This window comes from Lutra lutra, chromosome 5, assembly GCF_902655055.1.
Source record: "Lutra lutra chromosome 5, mLutLut1.2, whole genome shotgun sequence".
Classification (NCBI taxonomy): Eukaryota; Metazoa; Chordata; class Mammalia; order Carnivora; family Mustelidae; genus Lutra; species Lutra lutra.
This window is the reverse complement of record NC_062282.1, coordinates 88,059,694-88,082,567: the sequence shown is the minus strand read 5'-3', so window position 1 is coordinate 88,082,567 and position 22,874 is coordinate 88,059,694. Positions and strand designations below refer to the sequence as shown.

At 37.6% G+C, this 22,874-nt stretch overlaps 1 protein-coding gene across 3 annotated transcripts in view; it reads right to left on the bottom strand.

Moving 5' to 3' along the window:
* Positions 1-22,874, bottom strand: part of GPBP1 (GC-rich promoter binding protein 1) — an 80,373-nt gene that overhangs the window by 21,997 nt on the left and 35,502 nt on the right. For 2 of the 3 annotated variants that reach the window (XM_047731766.1, XM_047731765.1), the window contains exons 3-7: positions 22,020-22,139; positions 9,324-9,447; positions 8,971-9,194; positions 4,258-4,324; positions 3,142-3,201 (exon numbers count right to left, since the gene is read on the bottom strand). In XM_047731766.1, coding sequence (XP_047587722.1) covers positions 3,142-3,201; positions 4,258-4,324; positions 8,971-9,194; positions 9,324-9,447; positions 22,020-22,082 — 538 coding nt within the window. In that variant the 5' untranslated portion in view covers positions 22,083-22,139. The remainder of the gene's footprint in view (positions 1-3,141; positions 3,202-4,257; positions 4,325-8,970; positions 9,195-9,323; positions 9,448-22,019; positions 22,140-22,874) is intronic. The other variant, XM_047731767.1, reaches the window with a different exon arrangement.

Here is a 22,874-nt window from a genome sequence, read left to right as displayed (position 1 = left end):
AGTCAATGGTGGGAGGAGGACTAGCTCAATTCTTAGGAGAAAAAATTGTAATTAAAATAGTGCTATCTGTAGGACAAAATAATTTGGAAACATGTACAGTTAAGAGAGGACATCTCAATTTTTCATCCTCTTTCACTACTCTCCACGTAGGTATCTTGTATAGATTTTCTGATTCAGTCTATTCTTTGATCTCTCACTTAGAAATTCCTTTTGCTGGGGCGCCTGGGCGACTCAGTGGGTTGAGCCTCTGCCTTCGGCTCAAGTCATGATCCCAGGGTCCTGGGATCGAGCCCCGCATTGGGCTCTCTGCTCGGCGGGGAGCCTGCTCCCCCCGCCTCGTTGCTCTGCCTACTTGTGGTCTCTCTCTGTCAAATGAATAAATATTTTTTTTTAAAAATTCCTTTTGCTTTTTAATAAATCTATTGGAATATGCACTGCTTACTAGATTTGAACATTACTTAGCTAATAGTCATTACACATGTAATGTGATCAAGGATTTTATACAATAGATTGATTTTACACAGTTTAAATATTTTATCCAATATTAACAATGCTTTTTTTCATTACAAATTATTGTGATCATCCTCATCTCACAGAAAATTCACTCAGATTAAGTCATCTGCCCAAAGTCTGAATAACCATTAGGTAAAAGACCTATTGTTTGGACACAGGTCTATCTGATTCAAAGCAAATACCCTTAACCACTATATTATACTAGTGGAAAAGATGGAAATTAAAGTACGACTATGCCAAATACTTCGAAATGTTTACCATCCCCAACTAAAAATACTACAAATAGGCCTATAACTAAATGTTCAGAATGAGAAGCCTGTTTTAAGTGCATACTACCAAATGAGGTCAAAGTCCACTGTTTCCTGATGCCAAGTTACTGATTTAGGTTCCTTATTATCTTGATCTAAGAGGCAATTTGAACAAAAGCAAAAGAGCCAAATGGGTGAATTACATGAGAATTAAATTTTCACACTAATCTGAAGAGGAAATTTAGTCACATAAAACACAATAATACACAAATATCAAACTCAATCTATACCACAGCAAATTAAGACAAATTCCTATTGTGAACACTAATTTTAATGCAGAAAAATCTGCTTCTGATTTATATAAATTGATGCTATTTTAATCTTTTTGGTTTTCAACTTTTTTAAATTTGATGATTTGATTTATAGTAATATGAGTTTCAAACAAATGAGATTCATTAACTTATAATTTATGCCAAGAGCAGGAGTATGGTGTTTTACCTTAACAAGGTCCCCTACATTACTCACACTTCTCAAAAGAGTAACTTACAGGATAAATAAATATTTCTAACTCTGACCCACTGAAATTTACTTCTGTCAAAATGTCTAATAAAATCTACTAATTTTCCCTTCTCAACCTTGAACATATATTGCAATACCTTTTTCTTCTTCTTGTTACAGTTTAACAACTATTTTCATATAAAGATATTACTGGAAAAGTAGAGCCATTTCTACACATAAACTACCAACAAAATGCTTTTACAAAGAAATTCAAGGATTATTCCTTTCTCTTAACTCTATTTACAAAGTTCATTAAAAAAATAAAATAAAACTTACTGGTTGTCATCATGATCTAATTCAATATAATTATGTTACCCAATCTGATGCTTTTGGCTAATATCATTGGAATTCTCTAAAATTCCATCACAGTTTTTTATACTTATTATATAGAAAATAACCTATCTTAAGAAATAGTCACTAATTTGCTTTTAGAAAGCTAAACAAAAATGCTTAAAAATGAACCTTGGTACTCTTAAGTAGTATTATCAAATATGAGCAAAAATCAGGAAAGATCAAGTTATCAAGGAACAGAAACAAAAATAAATACTGGGCGGAAACAAGACTATGCTTTAGCTAATTACTAGTGAATGAAATTTTTCATTATTTAGTAACTAAGTACTAAATGTTAGCCTCTGCCAGTAATATATTGCTGACATAATTCATCAACACAAAAATAGCCAGTAGGACCTCTGAAAACACACATATCAACAGTCACAAATTGTGTCTCAAACAGCATACAAATACACATCATTTTTTCTCTTTCTCACCTCCCAAATAAGTCACACAACTTAATTTTTTAAAACTGTCACAGGCACACTCAAGTACCTTTTTCTTTTAGTTTTAAATTAATAAGGACCTAAAGATAGATTAATTTAGTAAGCATTAATTTAGGCACCTAAGAACAGTGATACTAATTAAGATCAGAACAATAAAGAAGTCACAGATAAAAGCTACATGAAGGTGTTTCCAAAAAAGCTAATTAAGTTCTAAGTAGAATTAAACTTATGTAACTGTATTTTAAGCAAGATAATTACTTTCCCTCAAGGTGTGTTTTTTTTCCCCCCCAGTTGGGATACTGTTTACTCTTGCAATTTCTGATCTACGAAAGGACAGTTTCAGGGACAAACTAGTTTGTTTTTTATTACATATTACATTCCATTATTAAATTTTTACTTACCTGAAGAAGTAGCACTAGAAAAGTTCTATTGAAGTCTTTCCTAAAATTCTCTCATGTCTTCCTCAGGAACATTGTTATTTTAAATGTTGCAATGGGGAAACAGTATTTGGGAACCCCGGGGGGGGGGGGGGGGGGGAGTGAGAAAGGAATAGTAAAGTGTAATACAATGAAAATGTCATTGTATTCTATGGGAAGTACTGGGAATTTAACAGTTGATCAAGACACAATTAACCATTTTCTTTTTTCTAATGCAGACACACTTCTTAGTTTACCTAAGGCACAGTAAAGAGTACATCTTCCTTTTAAACATCTTTTCAACTAGTCCTCAAAATCCTTAGACCAACCCTGAAACAGTAGAACCAAAATCTTTATATTAATACATTTTATTTTCAATATTTTCAAAGATGTATTTGCCTTTAAATCATTTCTAAAATTATTAAATTAACCAAGGATCAGTACCAATCGTATCTACAGGTAGTTTTATATGACAAATGCTCACTGACATTGATTTTTTATTTACTTTCATTCTAATCAAATCCAAATTATTCCTAATTTCTTAGAGATTCTATTTAACACCTTCCAGGTGGTTCTATATTCTTAAGCAATCAGCTGTTCCCAGAAAAACTGAATAATAAGGAAACATACCTAAGAGAGGAGCTTGGGAGATTTTTTTGGTTGGGTATGTGTGTGTCTGGGCGTGTAGGCCTGGGGAGAGTGGTAGAAATACTAATTTGCAATACAGAAAAAACAATGCCATTCACATGGTTCTAACAAAGTGTCCTGCCACCCCCACCCCCACCCTCAAAAAGCCCTTAAATAAATCGGGAGATTAAAAGAAAACAAAGTAACTCCCCAGAGTATCACCCCATAAATACAATAAAGAACAGCAGAGGAAGTGGCAAAGTTTAAAATAATGCCTTCGTCATTAGGACTAGTATGCTATCACAAGCCACAATCCTTTTGTTTTGGTAAGTTGATAATTTTCAATAGGAAAAATACAAATGAACATGTGTATAAGTTCCAAAGTGGATTCATCACCTTTGAATTTGGCATCAAATAATTAATTTTTCAGGTATCAAATCTTCGTATTTAAAATTTTTCCATTATTTTAAACTTCACTTGAATCTTTAAAAAGCTGTCTGATTTATACTATGAGTGCAGTTTAATCTTCTTTAAGATGCTATCAAATTAAACTCAGCAGTTTTAATGAAAAGGGAGTTATTACCCAAAAAATGTCATTAAGCTTTGACAATCAAAAAGGCAAATAATTTCAAACACAGATTAGTTCCATAGGCAAATTTATACAATTATTTAATACTCTCTATGTATAACCATTTTCTTAAGTAAAAAGATTAATTTTATGTCACACGATTAGAAGTACTTATCTTTCCAGTTAAGTAAGTTTTCAACTGTGAAAAACTAAAAATTAATTTAAACTAAGTTTTTTGTTTCCTTAGATTATCAGGCTGCTCTTGAAATGACATTGATTACATTAACTTACAACCCTTAAAAAGAAAAGCTAAACTCACGAGTATACTTAATGGTATTAATATGTGCAAATTAAGTATTTCAAATCAAACTCTTTCTATCCCAGTATCTTGTTTGTAAAAGATTAAGTGCTACCTTTTTATGTAGCTGAGCACTCAAAAACATACTTAAAAGAGTAAGTTAATTCCAGCCTATAAATTTTTAAAAATACAAAAAAGTAAAACCTACAAGTAACATTTTATACCCCTCAAAGATAGATTAAAAATCACTTACCCCATACACCTGCAGCTAAAGATTTATTCTGATTTGGTTCTCTCTCATATTCAGGATTTAAAGACGGCTGAAAGAAATCAGAATAAAAAGAAAACAAATAGTCACAATGCCCACATTTTTTTTTAAAGATTTTATTTATTTATTTAACAGAGACACAGCGAGAGAGAGAACACAAGCAAGGGAAGTAAGAGAGGGAGAAGCAGGCTTCCTGCTGAGGACACTGAAGACACTTACAGACTGAGCCACCCAGGCGCCCCTCTGCCCACATATTTTAAAATTAAACCTTTTAGGGGCACCTGGGTGGCTCACCTGGTTAAACATCTGCGTTGGGCTCAGTTCATGATCCCAGGGTTCTGGGATCCAGACCTATGTTAGGATCCCACAGGGAGCCTGCCACCCCCAGCTTGGGCACGCACACTCTGTCAAATAAATAAATCTTTAAAAAAATAAATAAATAAACCTTTTTTTTTTTATTTATTTTTTTTTAAGATTTTTATTTATTTGACAGAGAGAAATCACAAGTAAGCAGAGAGGCAGGCAGAGAGAGAGGAGGAAGCAGGCTCCCTGCTGAGCAGAAAGCCCGATGTGGGGCTCGAACCCAGGACCTGGGATCATGACCTGAGCCGAAGGCAGCGGCTTAACCCACTGAGTCACCCAGGCGCCCCTAAATAAACCTTTTAAAAGTAATCTCAAAACCATACTGAAGGGGCACCTGGGTGGCTCAACTGGTTGAGCAACCAACTCAGTTTCAACTTAGGTCATGATCTCATGGGTCCCAGGATGGAGCCCCACGAGGGCCCTAGCACTTACTTAGCAAGGAAGTCTGCTTGAGATTCTACCCACCCCAGTCACTCCCCATCTCAGGCACACACTCAGCACATTCTCTCACATAAATTAATTAAAAAAAAAAAAAAAAACCACATACCTGGTATGCACAATCAACACTTAACTATTAAAAGACTATTCATAAACCTTACTTCCAGCTTATTCTGCTAACCATCAGAATGTTACTATCCTCACTTGTAGAGGGCAAACAAATATTCTTATCCTCGGGGCACCTGGGTGGCTCAGTCAGTTAAGCGGCTACCTTCTGTCTGGGTCATGATCCCAGGGTCCTGAGGTCAAGCCCCGAACTGGGCTCCCTGCTGCTCCCTCTTCCCTCTGGCTTGTTCTCTCTCTTCCTCTCTCTCAAATAAAGTATTTTTAAAAATAAATATATAAGGGCGCCTGGGTGGCTCAGTGGGTTAAAGCCTCTGCCTCCGGCTCAGGTCATGATCTCAGGGTCCTGGGATCGAGCCCAGCGTAGGGCTCTCTGCTCAGCAGGGAGCCTGCTTCCCTTCCTCTCTCTCTCTGCCTGCCTTTCTGCCTAATTGTGATCTCTGTCAAATAAAAAAATAAAATCTTAAAATAAATAAATACATACATACATAAATATTCTTATCCTCAACTATCTGAAAGGAATGTGTGAATTTAAAAAAAAAAAAAAAACAGCAAACATAAGACAATGTGATCTTTGCACCAACTAGAAAAATTATCCTCTCAGCCTAAGGTTAAGAGCAAGGAAGAGAAAAATCATACTACTCCCCAACAGTTGTTAGATTTTCACTGCTGGATACACTAGTTAACACACTCAAAGTACAAATTTTTATTTCGACAAGTAATTCACAGGGTATTAAAAAAACTGAGTTGAGCACTGAATGTGCTCTCTAAAACTAATTTTAGAATCGTAAATTTCCAGTCAGATATTTTCCATATTACCTAGCAATACAGGCTGTCTTAAAGGTACTTAACATGCTGCATAAAAGGAATCCTAATGTGTTTTCCTTACCCACAAAAGTGAACTATTAACACTATTGACATTACTGTAAAGTCCCAGAAGAGTATGCATGCATACTAGTATGATTTCTCGATACAAACTAAATAAGGTATCAGAAGACTTTGGTGGAAGCTATAGGTGATATCTAAAAAATACAGCATTAGAAATTACACTGTAAGTCTATCTATCTTCAGGGCTGGGATCACCGTCTCCGAAGTGGGGGTGAGACACTAATGGCAGCAACAAGGTTTCACTGAATGCTTGTTGTGTGTCACAACCCTGTTTTGAAGTGGTTTACTGCATTATTCATTTAACTTTCATAACACTGAGAGCATACTATGGTCACTCCTTATTTATATTATAAAAATTCTATCTTATGGAAAAAAAATGAACCACCAAAATGGGAAGGCATAACAATTCCAAAGTTACTTCATTACAGTACCTCTGAATATTATTTTGTGGCTCTCTTTCTCTCACCACTCCCCTGCCCAAATCCAATCTATCAAATTCTTTGACTTGCTTCTACCCTCCACCCAAACGAACATCAAAACATAACCAAAATATTATTTTCATTAATCATAGCTACCCAAGTCAAGGCATCATCAACCACTTCCTAACTGGTCTCCCTTCTCTCCCTGTAATCCATTCAAGATCCAATAACTAAAACAGTCTTCTAAAAACTTAAAATGAGATCAAATGATTTTCTTCCAAAAGGGCTTTTTCCTACTGCATCTGTAATTAAACTGAAAGTCCTTACCTTTATCTGCCAAAGTCCTAATCAATCAAAACCTCTTGCTACCTCTCTAACCTGGTTTAATAATCACTATCCATTACTGACCTAACTTTTATCCCTTGAACATTACAAGCTTGCTCCCAACCTTAGTTAGGCCTTTGCACTAATTCTTCCTCTTCCTTCCAGTTTTAACAAAGCTCACTCCTTAAAAAGTATATCCCAGGTTAAATGTCACTTCCCTAGAGAAACCTCTCCTGACCTCCCAAGTAGCCACCCAGTCACTTCTTACCTAAATTCTCCACAAAATACTTCTTTTTATGTCATGAATATATCTAATAGAATAGAAATTCAGTGAAATTAAGTAAGCACCTTGCTACCGTGTTCCATGTATTGACAGCTGGATTCAGAGCCACTCAAATAGATACAGAAAAATAAATTACCAGGGATGAACCACAAAAAATACTAAATAAGATTTTACACTAGATCAATTTTTTACACAACTGGAGAAGTACAGTGTTTAGATAGCCACTCACACAGTGAGACTTAAGAATAAGGAAAAATTAAGAAAATTCTGTCTCTGAGTAGTTTATACTTTTTTTTTGAAGATTTTATTTATTTATCTGAGAGAGAGAGAGAGCGCACTAGCCAGGGGAGGGGCAGAGAAACAGGCTCCCCACCAAGCAGGGAACCCAAAGTGGGACTTGATCCCAGAACTCTGGGATCATGGACCTGCACCAAAGACAGACGCTTAACAAGTCTGTTAAGTCACCCAGGCATCCAGTTCATACTTGTTTTTAAGAGTGGAGTTAACATTTCTTGCGGTTTGTTTTGTTTTGTTTTTTGTTTTCAAGATTTTAGAGAAAGCGAGCGCGGGGAGAGGGAGAGAAAAAAGCACAGTCCCCGCTAAGCAGGCACACCAACGTGGGGCTCGATTCCAGGACCCTGGGAATATGACCCAGGCGGAAGACAGATGCTCAACCGCTCAACCTCAATCGACTGAGCCACCCAGGCACCCCAAGAGTAGAGTTAACATTTCTAATTATATCGAACCTAGGCCAACAATTAGTTTGCCTTCTCTGACTATTAAGAAACTTTGGAATAAAGTACTTTAAAGATAAGGAGAGTTATCGCGGAATTAGCTTAAGAGTAATGTATGAATAATCAAGTATTATTTAAAAAGAGAGAGTCTAAACAAAACATACTGGTAAAATATTCTTTCCAGGGCACCTGGTTGGCTCAGTGGGTTAAGCCTCTGCCTTCAGCTCAGGTCATGATCCCAGGGTCCTGGGATCGAGCCCCGCATCGGACTCTCTGCTCAGCAGGGAGCCTGCTTCCCTTCCTCCTCCTGTCTCTCTGCCTACTTGTGATCTCTGTCTGTCAAATAAATAAAATCTTTAAAAAAAGAAAAAAATTCTTTCCAAAAGCTTAAAAGCTTTTTAGAAATGAAAGTTTTTAAAAGATCTTACCATAAGACACAACACAGGAAAGTAGGAGGACAAAGAGAAAAATTATATAAACAAAGAGCCTCACAAAGGTAAGGATTAAAAATAATTGAACCTGGGGGAGAGGAAGGGGGCCGGCAGGCTGGGTGGCTCTATCAATTAAGTATCTGACTCTTGATTTCAGCTCAGATAATTTATCCCAGGGTCATAAGATCCAGCCCCGAATCAGACTCACGGTCTACAGGGAATCCACTTGAGATTTTCTCCCCTCAGCCCTTCACCTGCTCCTACTCAAGCATGCATGCACCCACCCACTCTAAAATAAATCTTTAAAAAGTAAATAAAAACTTAAAAATAAAAAAAAATAATTGAACCTGACTGGTGTGATTTCTATGAAGAATGAACCATAATGACAAAATCATGAGAAAGCCTTGATACTAAAATGGCACTTGCGGGGGCGCCTGGGTGGCTCAGTGGGTTGAGCCGCTGCCTTCGGCTCGGGTCATGATCCCGGAGTCCTGGGATCGAGCCCCACATTGGGCTCTCTACTCGGCAGGGAGCCTGCTTCCTCCTCTCTCTCTGCCTGCCTCTCTGCCTGCTTGTGATCTCTCTGTCAAATAAATGAATAAAATCTTTAAAAAATAATAATAATAATAAATAAATAAATAAATAAAATGGCACTTGCGGAAAGCTCGTTTGTATTAAAACTACAAGAAACTTACAAAATCCTCAGCCTCAAACTGTTTGCGTTCTCTCTTGTCTTCTTTCCGCCCTGTTTCATTGTCAGGTATGCTGTTTTCATGTAGTCCTTGGCTTTTTCCAGAATGGAAAATACTGCTACGAGAACGGGAACTTCCACCATGGTATCCCCCTCGATGATTTATGTTTTCAGTACCATTTCTTCCATGCATCCGCCATCCACTTTTTTCTTTCCTTCCAAAATTACCTTTATTTAATAATGGTAAAGTATTATAAATTCAAAGATGGTTTTACTTAAATACTGAATCAATATCAACATTCTTAAAAGAACATGTAGAAAATTATCCTTAAACTTTTATTTCTTAGCAAATTTTACCTCCATTAGGACGTCCAATACCAGAATCAAAGCCATCTGAAGAGTTGTGTCGTCGACGATTCACATCATAACGATTTTCTGTCCATGAAAAGTTTTCAGAATGCTTCTCAAAATTTATTGACGACTGAAACAAAGTAAGCCCACGGGTGAACATATGTATAGAACCTGGCTTAATTTCCAAAATTCTAAATGGTTAAGAACGTTCTGTAGTTACTTTCAATGTATTTGATAACTGGTAACTTATTAAGATAGATTCCACTGCTGGTTTATTTTGTCTAATGGAAATCATTCTAAAAGAGCTAAACGACATCTACTTACCCAAAAACTTTAAAAATAAAATGCTACTCTAAGGGAAACAAGGCAAACATAGTGTACTTCTCTTACATAACAAAATGTAAAAACTCTGTATCATATATTACTTGATTTAAATAGCTCAAGGTTTTCTTTAGTATCAGAAAGTTATGGCAAATGAAGCTAAAATTCTAAGTTCTTTAGATTTATTTCCAAACTCCTCTTCCCCAAAACAAATGTTTTTTTTAAATTATCAAAATATTATATGGAGGCACCTAGCAGGCTCAGTCAGTGGAGCATGCAACTCTTGATCTCAGGGTTCTAAGTTTGAGTCCCAGGCTGGATGGAGGAATTACTTATGAATAAAATCTTAAAAAAAAAAAAATGTATAAAAACTATTTTTAGGGGCCCCTAGATGGCTCGGTTGGTTAAGCATCTGCCTTTAGCTCAGGTCATGATCTCAGGGTTCTGGGATCAAGCCCCACATTGTGTGGGGCCCCTGCTAAGCAGGGTATCTGTCTGCTTCTCCCTCTGCCTCTCCCTACTGCCCCTTGCTCATGCTCACTCACTCAAATAATCTTTTTTTTTTCTTTTTAAGATTTTATGTATTTGTCAGAGAGAGCGCGCAAGCGAGCATGCACGCACACACCAGCTAGGGGAGCGGCAGGCAGAGGTAGAGGGAGAAGCAGGCTCCTTGATGGGCAAGCAGCCCAACCACACGGGGCTCAATTCCAGACCCTGGAATCATGATCCAAGCTGAAGGCAGACACTTATTAACAGACTGAGCCACCCAGGTGCCCCTAAATAAAAGCTTTTAATAAAATAAGTAAATAAAAAACTATTTTTAAAAATTAGCAATCTATAAAAACCATGAAAGTTTTTATAACAACTTTTTATAAAGGTTGCTGTTCTTTCAAAGTATTAACCCATTAATCTGATAAGATCATAACCAAAACTTCGGACCTTTTCTTAAAGTGCCCTGACTCTGGGCTGGACTTATTTACAACCACCTCCAGAACAATGAGCCGAGTTTCTCTGTTGCAATGTAAACCCACTGCACATTACCATGTCATCCATCGGGCTCCTCCACACTGATACTGTGGGACTTGTTGGTGCTGCTCCCGTACTGCCCCCAACCTCATCCTCGTGCTACTTATTGTGCCATGAAAAATAAAGTCCCCTTGATTATCTCATATCTTCACCCAGTATCCATGAAACAGTAACATGTTACTATGGTAGGCCTTCAAGTAAGGGTAAATGCAAACCATTCACAGACCCCTAACAGTCTGGGTGGTGAGGATGTAACGCTAACAGAGCTTAATTTTCTGGAAAAAATAAATACAAGGGTCTCCAGGCTGCATTAGGGCCTAAGCAAAGACTCTCAAGATTCTGGCAGCAACTGCTGTCATCCAAGTCATGAATGAAAGTAAGGGTCCCTCAAAGTAAGGGTCTACTCAACTGGCAAAGAGTAGAACTGAAACAAGGTGTCCAAAAGTGTTTTAGGTTTGGTAATTCTCCCAAGTAAAAAACACTGGGATTTTTTTATTATGACAATGGGGTCCCATCTGAAGGGCAACACGGCTGTGGCTGCTAAGCCAAGACAACTCCAAAGATTAAACAGAGGACAGCAATGAGGTTACAGAGTTTTAGAAAGATTAAAAAGTCATCAGAAGAAAATTTGTTAAGGCTACGGCCTACCTGGAAACAAAATAAATACAGAACCTAGCTTCTGGAGTGGAAGTGTTCTGTGCCCTTTGTACTCCCTGATCCCTCCCCTCCCCACAATATCAACCTTAGCAGCTTTGACAAGAATGTCAAGTATGCTGATATTTAAGGAAAGGGACAAACTTTTATAACTCTGTGAGAAACACATGCTCAAGTCATCATCTACCCACTCCCAGAGGAATGAAACAGTACTAAGCATGTGGTGCCTGAAAATATTGAGGAATATGGGAAAAGATATGTCAGCATGGTACATGAGGGCAGGAAAGGCCCTTCTGTGCTGAAGTCAGAAGGCACACAGAAGAAACAACATCAACCATGGGTTGAAGAATCCGAAGAGAAACAATAAGCCTACAAACCACGCATGCAATCCCCAAAGGAGTTATCTTCTCCTCCACCCTGCACTTTCCCACATTCACAGATGAAGAACTCATGTAATCTCCCAAAAGCTTGGATTTTAACCCTGAAGTGCTTGTACAAAACTTCTCAGTCTGTGCCTCTTACTGTAGTAAGAAAAGGTGCCCCAATTTTTGAAGAAAATTCAGCAATCGGAAAGACAAATTTAAGTGATCTTGCAGGTGAGGCTTTTAGGGCAATTCAATGTACTATTGCTTTTGTGTTTTAACCTTATACTAACTGTTACATACTTATACTGAAAATGCTCAAAATTCTTCCATTCAGGAAATACCACAGGATGACAGGTGATTCCTGTCCCCTTCCAGGTAGTCTAGCAAAAACATTATAGGCTCCCCAGAAGGAAGAACGTGGAGGGGGGTCAGAGATATAGTTGGAAAATATGATGAGTAGTGGAATATTCAGAGAGGCTATTTCCCAGTACAGCAGTGCCATGTGCCTGCCACGCACACCCCTTTTTTAAAGGGTATATGGTTCCTGCCCTACTGAGCTCTTAAATGAAAGTGAACTCAAACTAAGAACAGAAAAGGGGGACCATTAGAGCTCTTGATCAAATGGAAAGTATTTGAGCATGCAGCTGACCTGGCCACTGGAACATCTGTTTTTCATGAAGTGGCAACTGCCTTTTGGGGGGTAAACCCCTCCCTAACAGTATAACAAGCTCCTGGTTCAATAATGCTCTCAAATCATAGTCCCCTAAATGCCTAGGTCTGGTTCACTGCCGATTCAACTGCATTAAGAGGAAAGAGAACAGTGTCCACTGGGTGGCAGCAGCCATCCGGCCTCAACAACTCTGGAAGACCAAGTGGATCAGTGTCATTTGGCACAATGAGCTAAAATGAAAATACAACACTAGCCTTAGGTTAAGTCTTAACCACCAGACGTTTTATGTTTTTTCTGCCTCTTGGACTCTTGCCCAATGTCCTAAGTCATCTGGTAGATCACCTGAAAACTAGAGACTAGCATAATAAAAGTAATTCTTTGGGATTATGAACTTTGAAGCTGCTGCTGCTGCTGCTGCGAGAATCTAAATCACTCAGATGCTTACAGTAAGATATGCTGGCATAAAGAACAACTAAAATTAGAATATTGCTTAAGTCCGTAACATGCTACCTAAATCAATCATCACACCAGACATGTAGACCGATCACAAAATAGACCACTTATTCTTCCTGATGCATAAGCCTTCCCTGCATGCTAACCTGTGAGCCTGCCAAAAGTTGGTCCATTTGTCCCACTGAGAAGGAGGCCACATTATACAATACACATCAAACCTTTGATCACTTCTTGAAGCTATCAATAGTGTTTCATCACTGTTGAAATTTTTTTAGGTTACAGTGTTGCTATTGCAAGCTGACTGGCTAACTCTGGTCACATGACTGTGACCCCTGAAATTAACCCATGTCATTTTTTGCGACCATCAATATTCCACTAATAGTACATCTTTTGTCATGAAGGTCAACCTGTAATGGGTCAATATTCAAGTACTACTATTCAACATTCTACACCTCCTACTATCCGAACAACAGGAATTGTCTCCTCAACACTCAATTCAGAACGATCTGTAACTCTACATTCCTTAACTCTTCACTTTATTTTTTAAAAATATTTTTTATTTATTTGACAGAGACACAGAAAGAGAGGGAACACAAGCAGGGGGAGTAGGAGAGGGAGAAGCAAAGCAGGCTTCCTGCTGAGCAGGGTGTGGGTATACGGGGCTTGATCCCAGGACCCTGGGATCATGACCTGAGCTGAAGGCAGGCACTTAATGACTGAGCTACCCAGGCACCCCTCTTCACACATTTTAATGAGACACTCTGGTCAACGAATGCAGCATACCCAAAAAGAGATCATCTCTTCTTAGCCACTTCTTAGGTAGTAATTAGGATTAAAAAAATTTTTTTAAAAAGTTATGAATTATACAGACCTATTTTTGAAATACTAGGATTTTGCCTTATCTCTTGACATGATATTTCTTCCCCCTAAGAGAAACTGCAGGCCAAGCTACCTCTCAAAGTGATGGTCTGGTCAAAATGAAACCTAATGAATTCAATCTGGTTTGGGCACCTGGATTCGCTTTTTGGTGGGACATGGTCCTATATAGGAAAATAGTGACCATTTGCTTCAGTACACTTCTCACCAAGTACTCAGTACAGTGTCCAATGTGGACTAGGGTGAGTATTATAATTGGTCACTGCAGTTATGTAAAAATGTCCTTATTCCACTTGGATCCAACTCTTCCAGATAAAAAATATGGGTATGAGTACAGAATTTTTCTTTAAGTGAAGTCAGCTATCCAAATAAAATACACCAATTTCATGGGTATAGAAAGAAAAAACTCTAGCATCTGTAGAGGGAATATCTTTGACTCCAGAAAGTACAGGACGTAAAGAGAACAATTAATGCTCTATCTCCTAGAACCAGCACCACCGCCTGAATCATACAGAAGCTGGAGAAAACACTGATGCACTGCTAAATGTGCCATCCTCATATACTCCGAAATCAGAAAAATTCATGTGACCATAAACAGTCCCTAACTATTCTCCTGTGCTTGATGTCAAGAGCAGCTCCTGAAGGTGAATGTGTAAAAACACCTAAACCAGCACAACCTGGGGGCAACTGGGTGGCTTAGTCAGTGAAGTATCTGCCTTCAGCTCAGGTCATGATCCCAGGGTCCTGGGACTGAGCCCTGCATCAGGCTCTCTGTTCAATAGGGAGCCTGCTTCTCCCTCACCCTCTGCCTGCTGCTCCCCTTGCATGTACTCTCTGTCAAATAAATAAATAAAATCTTTAAAAGAGCAAAACCAAACAAAACAGCACAACCTGACTGCATTCTGAATAAGTCATGATTCTCCTAACACCTAACAGGTCTAGTTATGCTACATATGGCAAATGATGCTGCAAGTAATGGTGACAATGTCCATGATTCTTGACCAAACTAATGTAACAGTAATCCAAATCATGTTTAACAACAAATCCCCAACTAAAATGAGCTGTGCCCCTTCAGATGCAATGTTTTTATGTGTGGGGAAAATAAGCCACAGGCTAGCTTCTAGGAGGTTGAGAGCTGGTTTTTGGCCCATCTATTGTCCTTATAATTGTAGGTTAATGATACCAAAAATCAGGTCAGTTTAAACTCTCTTGAGTGGATTTTAATTGGTAACAGAGAAGCCTTAGACCACACACTGGCTAGCTGGAAGAAGAAGGAAAAAAAAAAAAAAAAAAAAACGAAGAAACACCTACCTGTCCCCTCTAGGATCTGCTCATGACCAGCTAGATCCTGGCCTTACCCTGCTATTTGGGATGTTAACAGAAGCCTTATGCTGTATGGTTTTAGCCTTGGTTAGAATAATCAAACAAACAATTAAATGGATTTGGTTTTAGCCTTGGTCAGAGTAATCAAAGTGGCTGACAGAGTGGTATAATCATATGAAAATCCAAGTTTGGCCAAGAACATGTAGGCCTGATGGGTTCATTGTTGGGACAGGCAAACCATCAGGGGCCCTGAGCATTTCCTTCCAGTCTTCTTGTATGCCAGGAATGAAAGGCCTTCACTGCTCTTTGTATGGCCCATTTCTCAAGTTTATGTCTGCAGTGAGCAACGTTTGAGGGATTACAGGTAATATCCTTCTCTGGGACAAAAAGCAGGCTTATTACAAATGCAGAAGATTTCCCCATGCAGCACCAAGGGTGGCATCCACCTGGACCCTTCCATGTCAACTACCAAAGGTTTGGGGGGCATGAAAAACCAACATCATGCTTATTCTGTTTGTCATGCTATTAAGTAATGAAGTTCTTGGCCCTTGATCCAAGAGTCTCGTGTCTCCTGCCAGCATCTATGTTAGCTTGGTAGTAAGATAAAACCCAGACCCTTCAGAGATTGACATATACACAATAACGTAAGAATAAGAAATAGAAGAAATAAGGCTAAAAAGGTAGATCTGTAACAAAGACTTAATAATAAAGCTTTTTATTATTTTTTTAAGTAAACGCTATGCCCCATATGGGGCCTGAACTCACAATCCTAAGATTAAGAGTCCCATGCTCTACCAACAGAGCCAGCCACTCACCCCAGTAACAAAGCTATCACTTTGAGGCACTCGACTGGCTCATTGGTTGGAGTTTAAGACCCATGCTGGACATAGAGTTTACTTAATAAAAAATAAAGTAAGTAAGTAAGTATCATTTAAAACAGCCAACAAGTACTACAAAATACTTGAATACACCCAATGAATTATATATGCAAAACAAAAAACACCGTAACTTTAAAGATGTTAAAAATGATGTATGTGCATACATATATGTAATACATTTATACATATATAGAGAGGTATATTGTCCTGATGTGAAAAGAAAAGGAATCCAAAAGAAGTAACAAAGATGCAAAGTGGCATTTCACAGAAATGTAACTTGATGTTCAAGAAAGAGTGAAAACACACTTTATGACAAAGATTGGCGAAAAAGTTAACTGTGATAATTTAACAAAGTTTTGGCAAGCACTTAAAGTAAAGAGAATAGTTATATAGAGCATTCGGGAGTATAAGTCAGTACACCATGCAGATGAGGAATTTGGCAATATCTAATGAAGTCTCAGCATTTTTTTTTCTCAATCTACATTGGGGACTTCTGCTGAAACTGTTGTCTACAAACAAGCAAAATCAACATCACTTTGAAGACTGTTATAACTTGGGCCCTCTCCAAGAACTAATGAAATGAGAATCTGCACTTTAACAAAATTCCCAGATTATTTTCTTATCCATTAAAGTGTGAGGAGCAGTGGCCTAAAAAATTCTTACCCATGTGTACAGGGAGATATATCATAAGAATATTCAATGCAAAATTTCTCTATAGTAGCCAAAACTTTAATATTATAAATAATCTAAACTTAAAAGAACAAATAAAATGTAGTACAGATAAACAAAACAGGATACCACAGAGGTTTTTTGTTTTAACCACACAGAGTTTTAAGATGGTTACAGAGTTTACATTTGTAGACATCAACATGGGGCAAGAAAATCTCAAAGACACATGAATTTAAAAGATAAAACATACATAACATTACTATTTAGCATTCACAAATGTAGTTATAAGAACACATACCCTGAGAATACCTCCGGGGAAAAATGAAGAGAAAGGACTGTGAAGAAATAAGACACTAGACTTCAATATATACATAATGCTTTACTTCCAGAAGAAATAAAAGCTAATATAGAAGAATGTTAAGATATGACTATCTTGATGTTTAATGAGCATTCACTTAATTATAATCTATCCTTCTTTGTAGGTTTCATTAAAACTTTCAACAAGGTTTTGTAAAGAATCATCAAAACATGTTGAGAATTGCTGAATCACTACATTGTACACCTGTAACTAATGTAACAATGTATATTAACTATACTGGAGTAGAAATCAGAAACTTTAAAAAAATTTACCAAAACAAGCAAATTACAAATTACCAAAGCAAATATATTTGCAATATATATAGCAAACAAATTTCCCAATGTGAAAAGAGCTATTATGAAATCACTAAGAAACATCACATGACAAGCAGTTAAGAAACCTAACACCAAAATATACTCAACCATTATTTAAAAACGCAAAATAATCAAGTACCATTTGTCATCTAACTGCATAGATGAAAAAAGGCGAAAACATCCAGTATTGCCAAAACTGAGAACATGAGCCCCCTCCTAAAATTCTGATGGGATTATAAATATGTGTAACTTTTTTTTTTTTTTTTTTTTTAAAGTAGGAGCCCAACACAGAGCATGAACTCAGGACCTGGAGATCAAGACCTGAAGATCAAGACCTGAACTGAAATCTAGAGTAGGACACTTAACCAACTGAACTACCCAGGCACCCCAATACAACCTTTCTGAGAGCTATTAGACATTACCTACCAAAATGTACAAATCCTCTGATCCACTGACTCTAAGAATTTATCCTACAAAAGTATTCAAGAGATGCATGGACAATCCTGCAGCTTAGTCCATTAACTGGTAAACTAAATAATCCATGTAGATCCACTCAATAAAAGATTACACATGCTGAAAAGTTAGATCTGTAACCAGTGATGATAGATACTGGAGATGCCATCTCTAAAGTGAAAAAAAATTTCATTTATCCAAACCAGGATAAAAATACATTCTGTTGTATGCATAAAAGCATCCTAAATTCACTTCTGAAAATCAATCTACTACCTAACAGTTGAGAAAAAAAATTTATTAAATTGATAAACATTAATGTCAGGCACACATGGATTCCTATCCTAGCTCCAGCACTTTGGAGCACATTACTTACCTCTCTCAACCTCAGTTCCCACCTTTGTATATGGGAGACAGAAAACAAAAAATTTACCTCTTGTGTTTTTTGTTAGCACTCACATGAACTGTTTTATACAATCACTGGTACATGATGACTCAAAAAAACAGATTATTACCATGAGCAAGAAAGAGACCCTCTCTCTATTCCTTTATTGTCTTTATCCTTTTACATACTTAAAATCTTTTTCTGGATTCCTTTAAAAAATAATTCAGCATTTTTTCTTGGATGCCCGCAGTATGAATCTCTATTTAACAAAAAACTCTATGTGTACTAAACAAGAAATTTCAATGAACTCCACTACCAGTGCTGAATGAATTTTCAGATCTTCTCTTAGCCTGAACTTTAAATACACTTTTTCAAAGCAAGCCAACACTGTTTAAACATTATTTTTAAAAATGTGGCAAAATATTAATTACTATTTTTTAGATATTACCTTGAAAGAATCCGTAATGCACTAATGCTACACTCTAGCCATAGAAGTAATTACTGAATACTGAATATGAGTATGAATTTACTGTAGTGGAACGTCATCATAACAGGTCTGTATTACTATGTACTTAAAAAGAATAAAAATTTCTGTATCTTCTATGTCGTACAACACACATATTTGCTCTTTTAGTATCATGCCCCTGGAATCAACCACCTCCCCCCTCCCTTTTTTTTTTCTAAGTAGGCTCCACACAACCAATTTGGTTGGGGCTTGAGTTCACCACCCCAACACCAAGAGTTACAAGCTTTTCCAAATAAGCTGCAGGTGTCCCAGGAATCTTCCTTCTTCTAACAATACTATGAAAGGATACCTCAACCTGATACCTAAACCTGATTACAAGAATCGATTTATCACCCTTCCGAGGGTAAGATGGCCAAAAGGAGAAACATCTAAAATGAGGTTATCTAAACTTTTCCAGTACCTACAACCATTTCAGTTCAGTATTGCTTCAATAATAAAAATGTTATTACCGGGGCGCCTGGGTGGCTCAGTGGGTTAAAGCCTATGCCTTCGGCTCAGGTCATGATCCCAGAGTCCTGGGATCAAGCCCCACATCGGGCTCTCTGCTCCACGGGGAGCCTGCTTCCTCCTCTCTCTCTCTGCCTGCCTCTCTGCCTACTTGTGATCTGTCAAATAAATAAATAAAATCTTAAAAAAAAAAATGTTATTACCCAAAATGCAACTTACGATCTATCAAAGGATGATAGTATCAGTAGCAATTTACATTTCCTAATAGATTTATTTTTTAAAAAGATTTTATTTTTAAAAATAAATAAATAAATATTTTATTTCTTTATATGAGAGAAAGAGAGAGATCACAAGTAGGCAGAGAGGTAGGCAGAGAGAGGGGGAAGCAGGCTCCCTGCTGAGCAGAGAGCCCATCAGGGCTCAGCCCCAGGACTCCTGAGATCATGACCTGAGCCAAAGGCTTTACCCACTGGGCCACCCAGGAGCCCCTCTACTAGATTTTAAATAGAAGACCACACAAGAAAATATCAGATACCTATGTGTATACAAAATATTATGTAAAGTTTACTTCTTTAAAAAAAGAGTTTATTTATTTGACAGAGATTACATGTAGGCAGGGAGGCAAGCAGAGAGGGAGAAGCAGGTTCCCTGTTGAACAGAGAGCCCGATGTAGGGCTCGATCCCAGGACCCTGAGATCATGACCTGAGCCAAAGGCTTAACCCACTAAGCCACCCAAGCGCCCCTAAAATTTACTTTTTATTAGGTAACAGCTCAAATGTCAATGCCCTATGCCGTATATAATCAACTACATGCAGTTTAAAATTTCACCACATGATGGGGCTAAAACACACCTCAGAAAACTACTAAAGTGCACTTCTAAAAGTATTTTTACTTTTTATTTCAAGTCCTCATATCTTCAAACAATAAATAAAGACTTCCATTACGTTGAAATAGAGAACCCCACGGTAAATTAATGTCTGTTCCATTTACTCAGGTAAGATTAAAAGGGCCCTAATGGAAAACAAAAGGTTAATTATGAATGAGAACCTATGAATAGTAATTTGGAGACATGAAAGGTTAAGAAGGAAGGTGTAAGAAGTTATTACTAAAAAGTCTGTATTTGTCAAAATTACATTGGGTAAGGTCTAAAGAAAGAATTTCAAATACGTTAAGAGTTCAAATAAATACCATTTCCTGTAGGTAATTTAGAACAGATCAGAACAGATTTAGAGGTGGCAATCCCAATTCTCAAAATCATCATTCATGAAGACCTACATCCAGATCAAGGGTCATCACATTCTGGAAATAAGGATTTCATCACATAAATAGTTAATCTTAAATCAACAGTACATCTTAATCAACCTCAGATTAACATCTGAATGAAGACAAAAATTATTCTCAATCTTATGTTTTGTAACCAACTTTCCATGTATTGCTAATTTTTTATCTACTTGAAAATGAAAACAAGTCTTCTACCTATTTCAGATAAAGTAGACAGAAAAAAAGAAAGGCGGGTAGCAGGAAACTCATTTAAGTCAAGCTCTTAAGTAGGCCTGAAAAAAATATAAGCCTGCTAGAGGGCTGGATTAGAGCAGCTTGGTTTACAAGGAAATCAGGAAGGGGAAGTAAACTGCAGAGACCTACACCTAAGGGGTAAAAGGAGCAACGAGAGAAACTCTAAGAAGTCATCTCAGCAGTTTAATCAATATAAGTCACCATTTTCAAACAATTTCAAATCCCACTGCACAGGCTATGAAACGAGATATTTAATCATTTGACAGCATTCCAAAATGAGTTCTATGTAAAGAGTACAGAATAAGAAATGCATCCTGGATTCTAGTTTAGGCTCACAGTAATTCTATGAAAAACAGGCAAGTCAATTAACCTTCCAGAGAATCCATCTGTACAAAATTATGGGCCAAAACTTGGGCCAATTTATTATGATCTGACAAGTCCTTACTGGGGAAGGACTTTCCAAATTATAAAAATTGTTCCCTTAGGAGTTGCTTTTAACAAGCTTTTTCTGTAAGAACTGCCTACCCCCAAAAGATCCTAAATGAACTCTTTAGCATGGTAGAACATGATTAATAGGCAAACAGATTAGGACACCTGGGTGGCTCAGTCAGTTAAACTGCTGCCTTCGGCTCAGGTCATGATCAGAGAGCCCTGGGATCAAGTCCCGCATCCGGCTCCTTGCTCAGTGGGGAGCCTGCTTCTCTCTCTGCCTCTGCCTGCCACCCTACCTGCTTGTGCACTCTCTATCTCTCTCTCTCTGAGAAATAAATAAATAAAGTCTAAAAAAAAAAAAAAAACAAAAACAGACAAACAGATAATCAAGACTCTCCCTTGATTCCTCTGCGCTATGTAAAAAACAAAGTCAAAGATAGCTATTAAGCCAGTTAGATGGAGTTTAACCAATTCAAGGTCTCTGTCTTAGCAAGTCTTTAAGTGGAAGATAACTGCAATGCTTAGCAAGTCTTACACAAACTACTGCTTTGATTTTCAAGTAAAATGAACATTTATTAGATTACTGAGGATTGATTTATAAAAATGTTGCAAAGTTTTCATCACTCCTGAAATTTTAATGATGTGCCATTCAACATCTTATTTGTCTGAAAAAGAAATCTTCTGGGTAGAAGCAAAGACCTCAAAAACCCTTGGAATTTTCTTTTCATGTATTACCTACAGAACAGGAAGTAAACCAAGTTATTATCTGAAGAATGGTATAAAGTTAAGATGCAATGTATCTAACAGGTTTGCATTGGTTTTGCAATAAAATGTGTGAAACTCGGTTAGTACAAAATACAACTGAAATAAATGGTACACTACGGTGATGGAAAAAATCAACTTTTATAATAACTTAAATAACTTAGATAATACAAGAAAATTTTCTCTACAAAAATATTAAGGCTTCATGTTTCAACTACATTTGTGTACAAGAACAAATGAGAAACAGACACAAAGACAAAAATACAAGAAAGAGTACCTTTGTTGATGATGGTGGAGTAGGAAAATTAAGCCAGGCTGGAGCAAAGTCATGCTGCGCCATTTAGGTCCAGTCTCTCCAACTCAGTGAAACAAGGCTTCAACACCTCATGGCAAGTCCCTGTCATATAAAAATGTAATGAAATTAGACCTGGAGCTCCTTGCCAAAATTATCTTCTCATGCTCTATCTCTTCTAAATGACAATGATTTTACTACTCTAAGATTCCAATTATAATGAAATTCTAAAATAGGCAAAAAAAGAGCAAAAACTAAATCACTGGAGTGCACAAGGAGGGGAGAGAGCCTGTGGGCTAGGGGTATGAATGCAAAGGGAAGGTTATTCTTTTTTTTTTTTTTTTTAAAGATTTTATTTATTCATTTGACAGAGAGAGATCACAAGTAGACGGAGAGGCAGGCAGAGAGAGAGAGAGAGAGAGAGGGAAGCAGGCTTCTTGCTGAGCAGAGAGCCCGATGCGGGACTCGATCCCAGGACCCTGAGATCATGACCTGAGCCGAAGGCAGCAGCTTAACCCACTGAGCCACCCAGGCGCCCGGGAAGGTTATTCTTGAGGTGATGGGGCTTTATCTTGATTGTGGTTATCAAAATGTACACATCTGTCAAAAATCAAATTGCTGGGGCGCCTGGGTGGCTCAGTGGATTAAGCCGCTGCCTTCGGCTCAGGTCATGATCTCGGAGTCCTGGGATCGAGCCCCGCATCGGGCTCTCTGCTCAGCAGGGAGCCTGCTTCCTCCTCTCTCTCTCTGCCTGCCTCTCTGCCTGCTTGTGATCTCTCTCTCTGTCGAATAAATAAATAAAATCTTTAAAAAAAAAAAAATCAAATTGCTGGGGTGCCT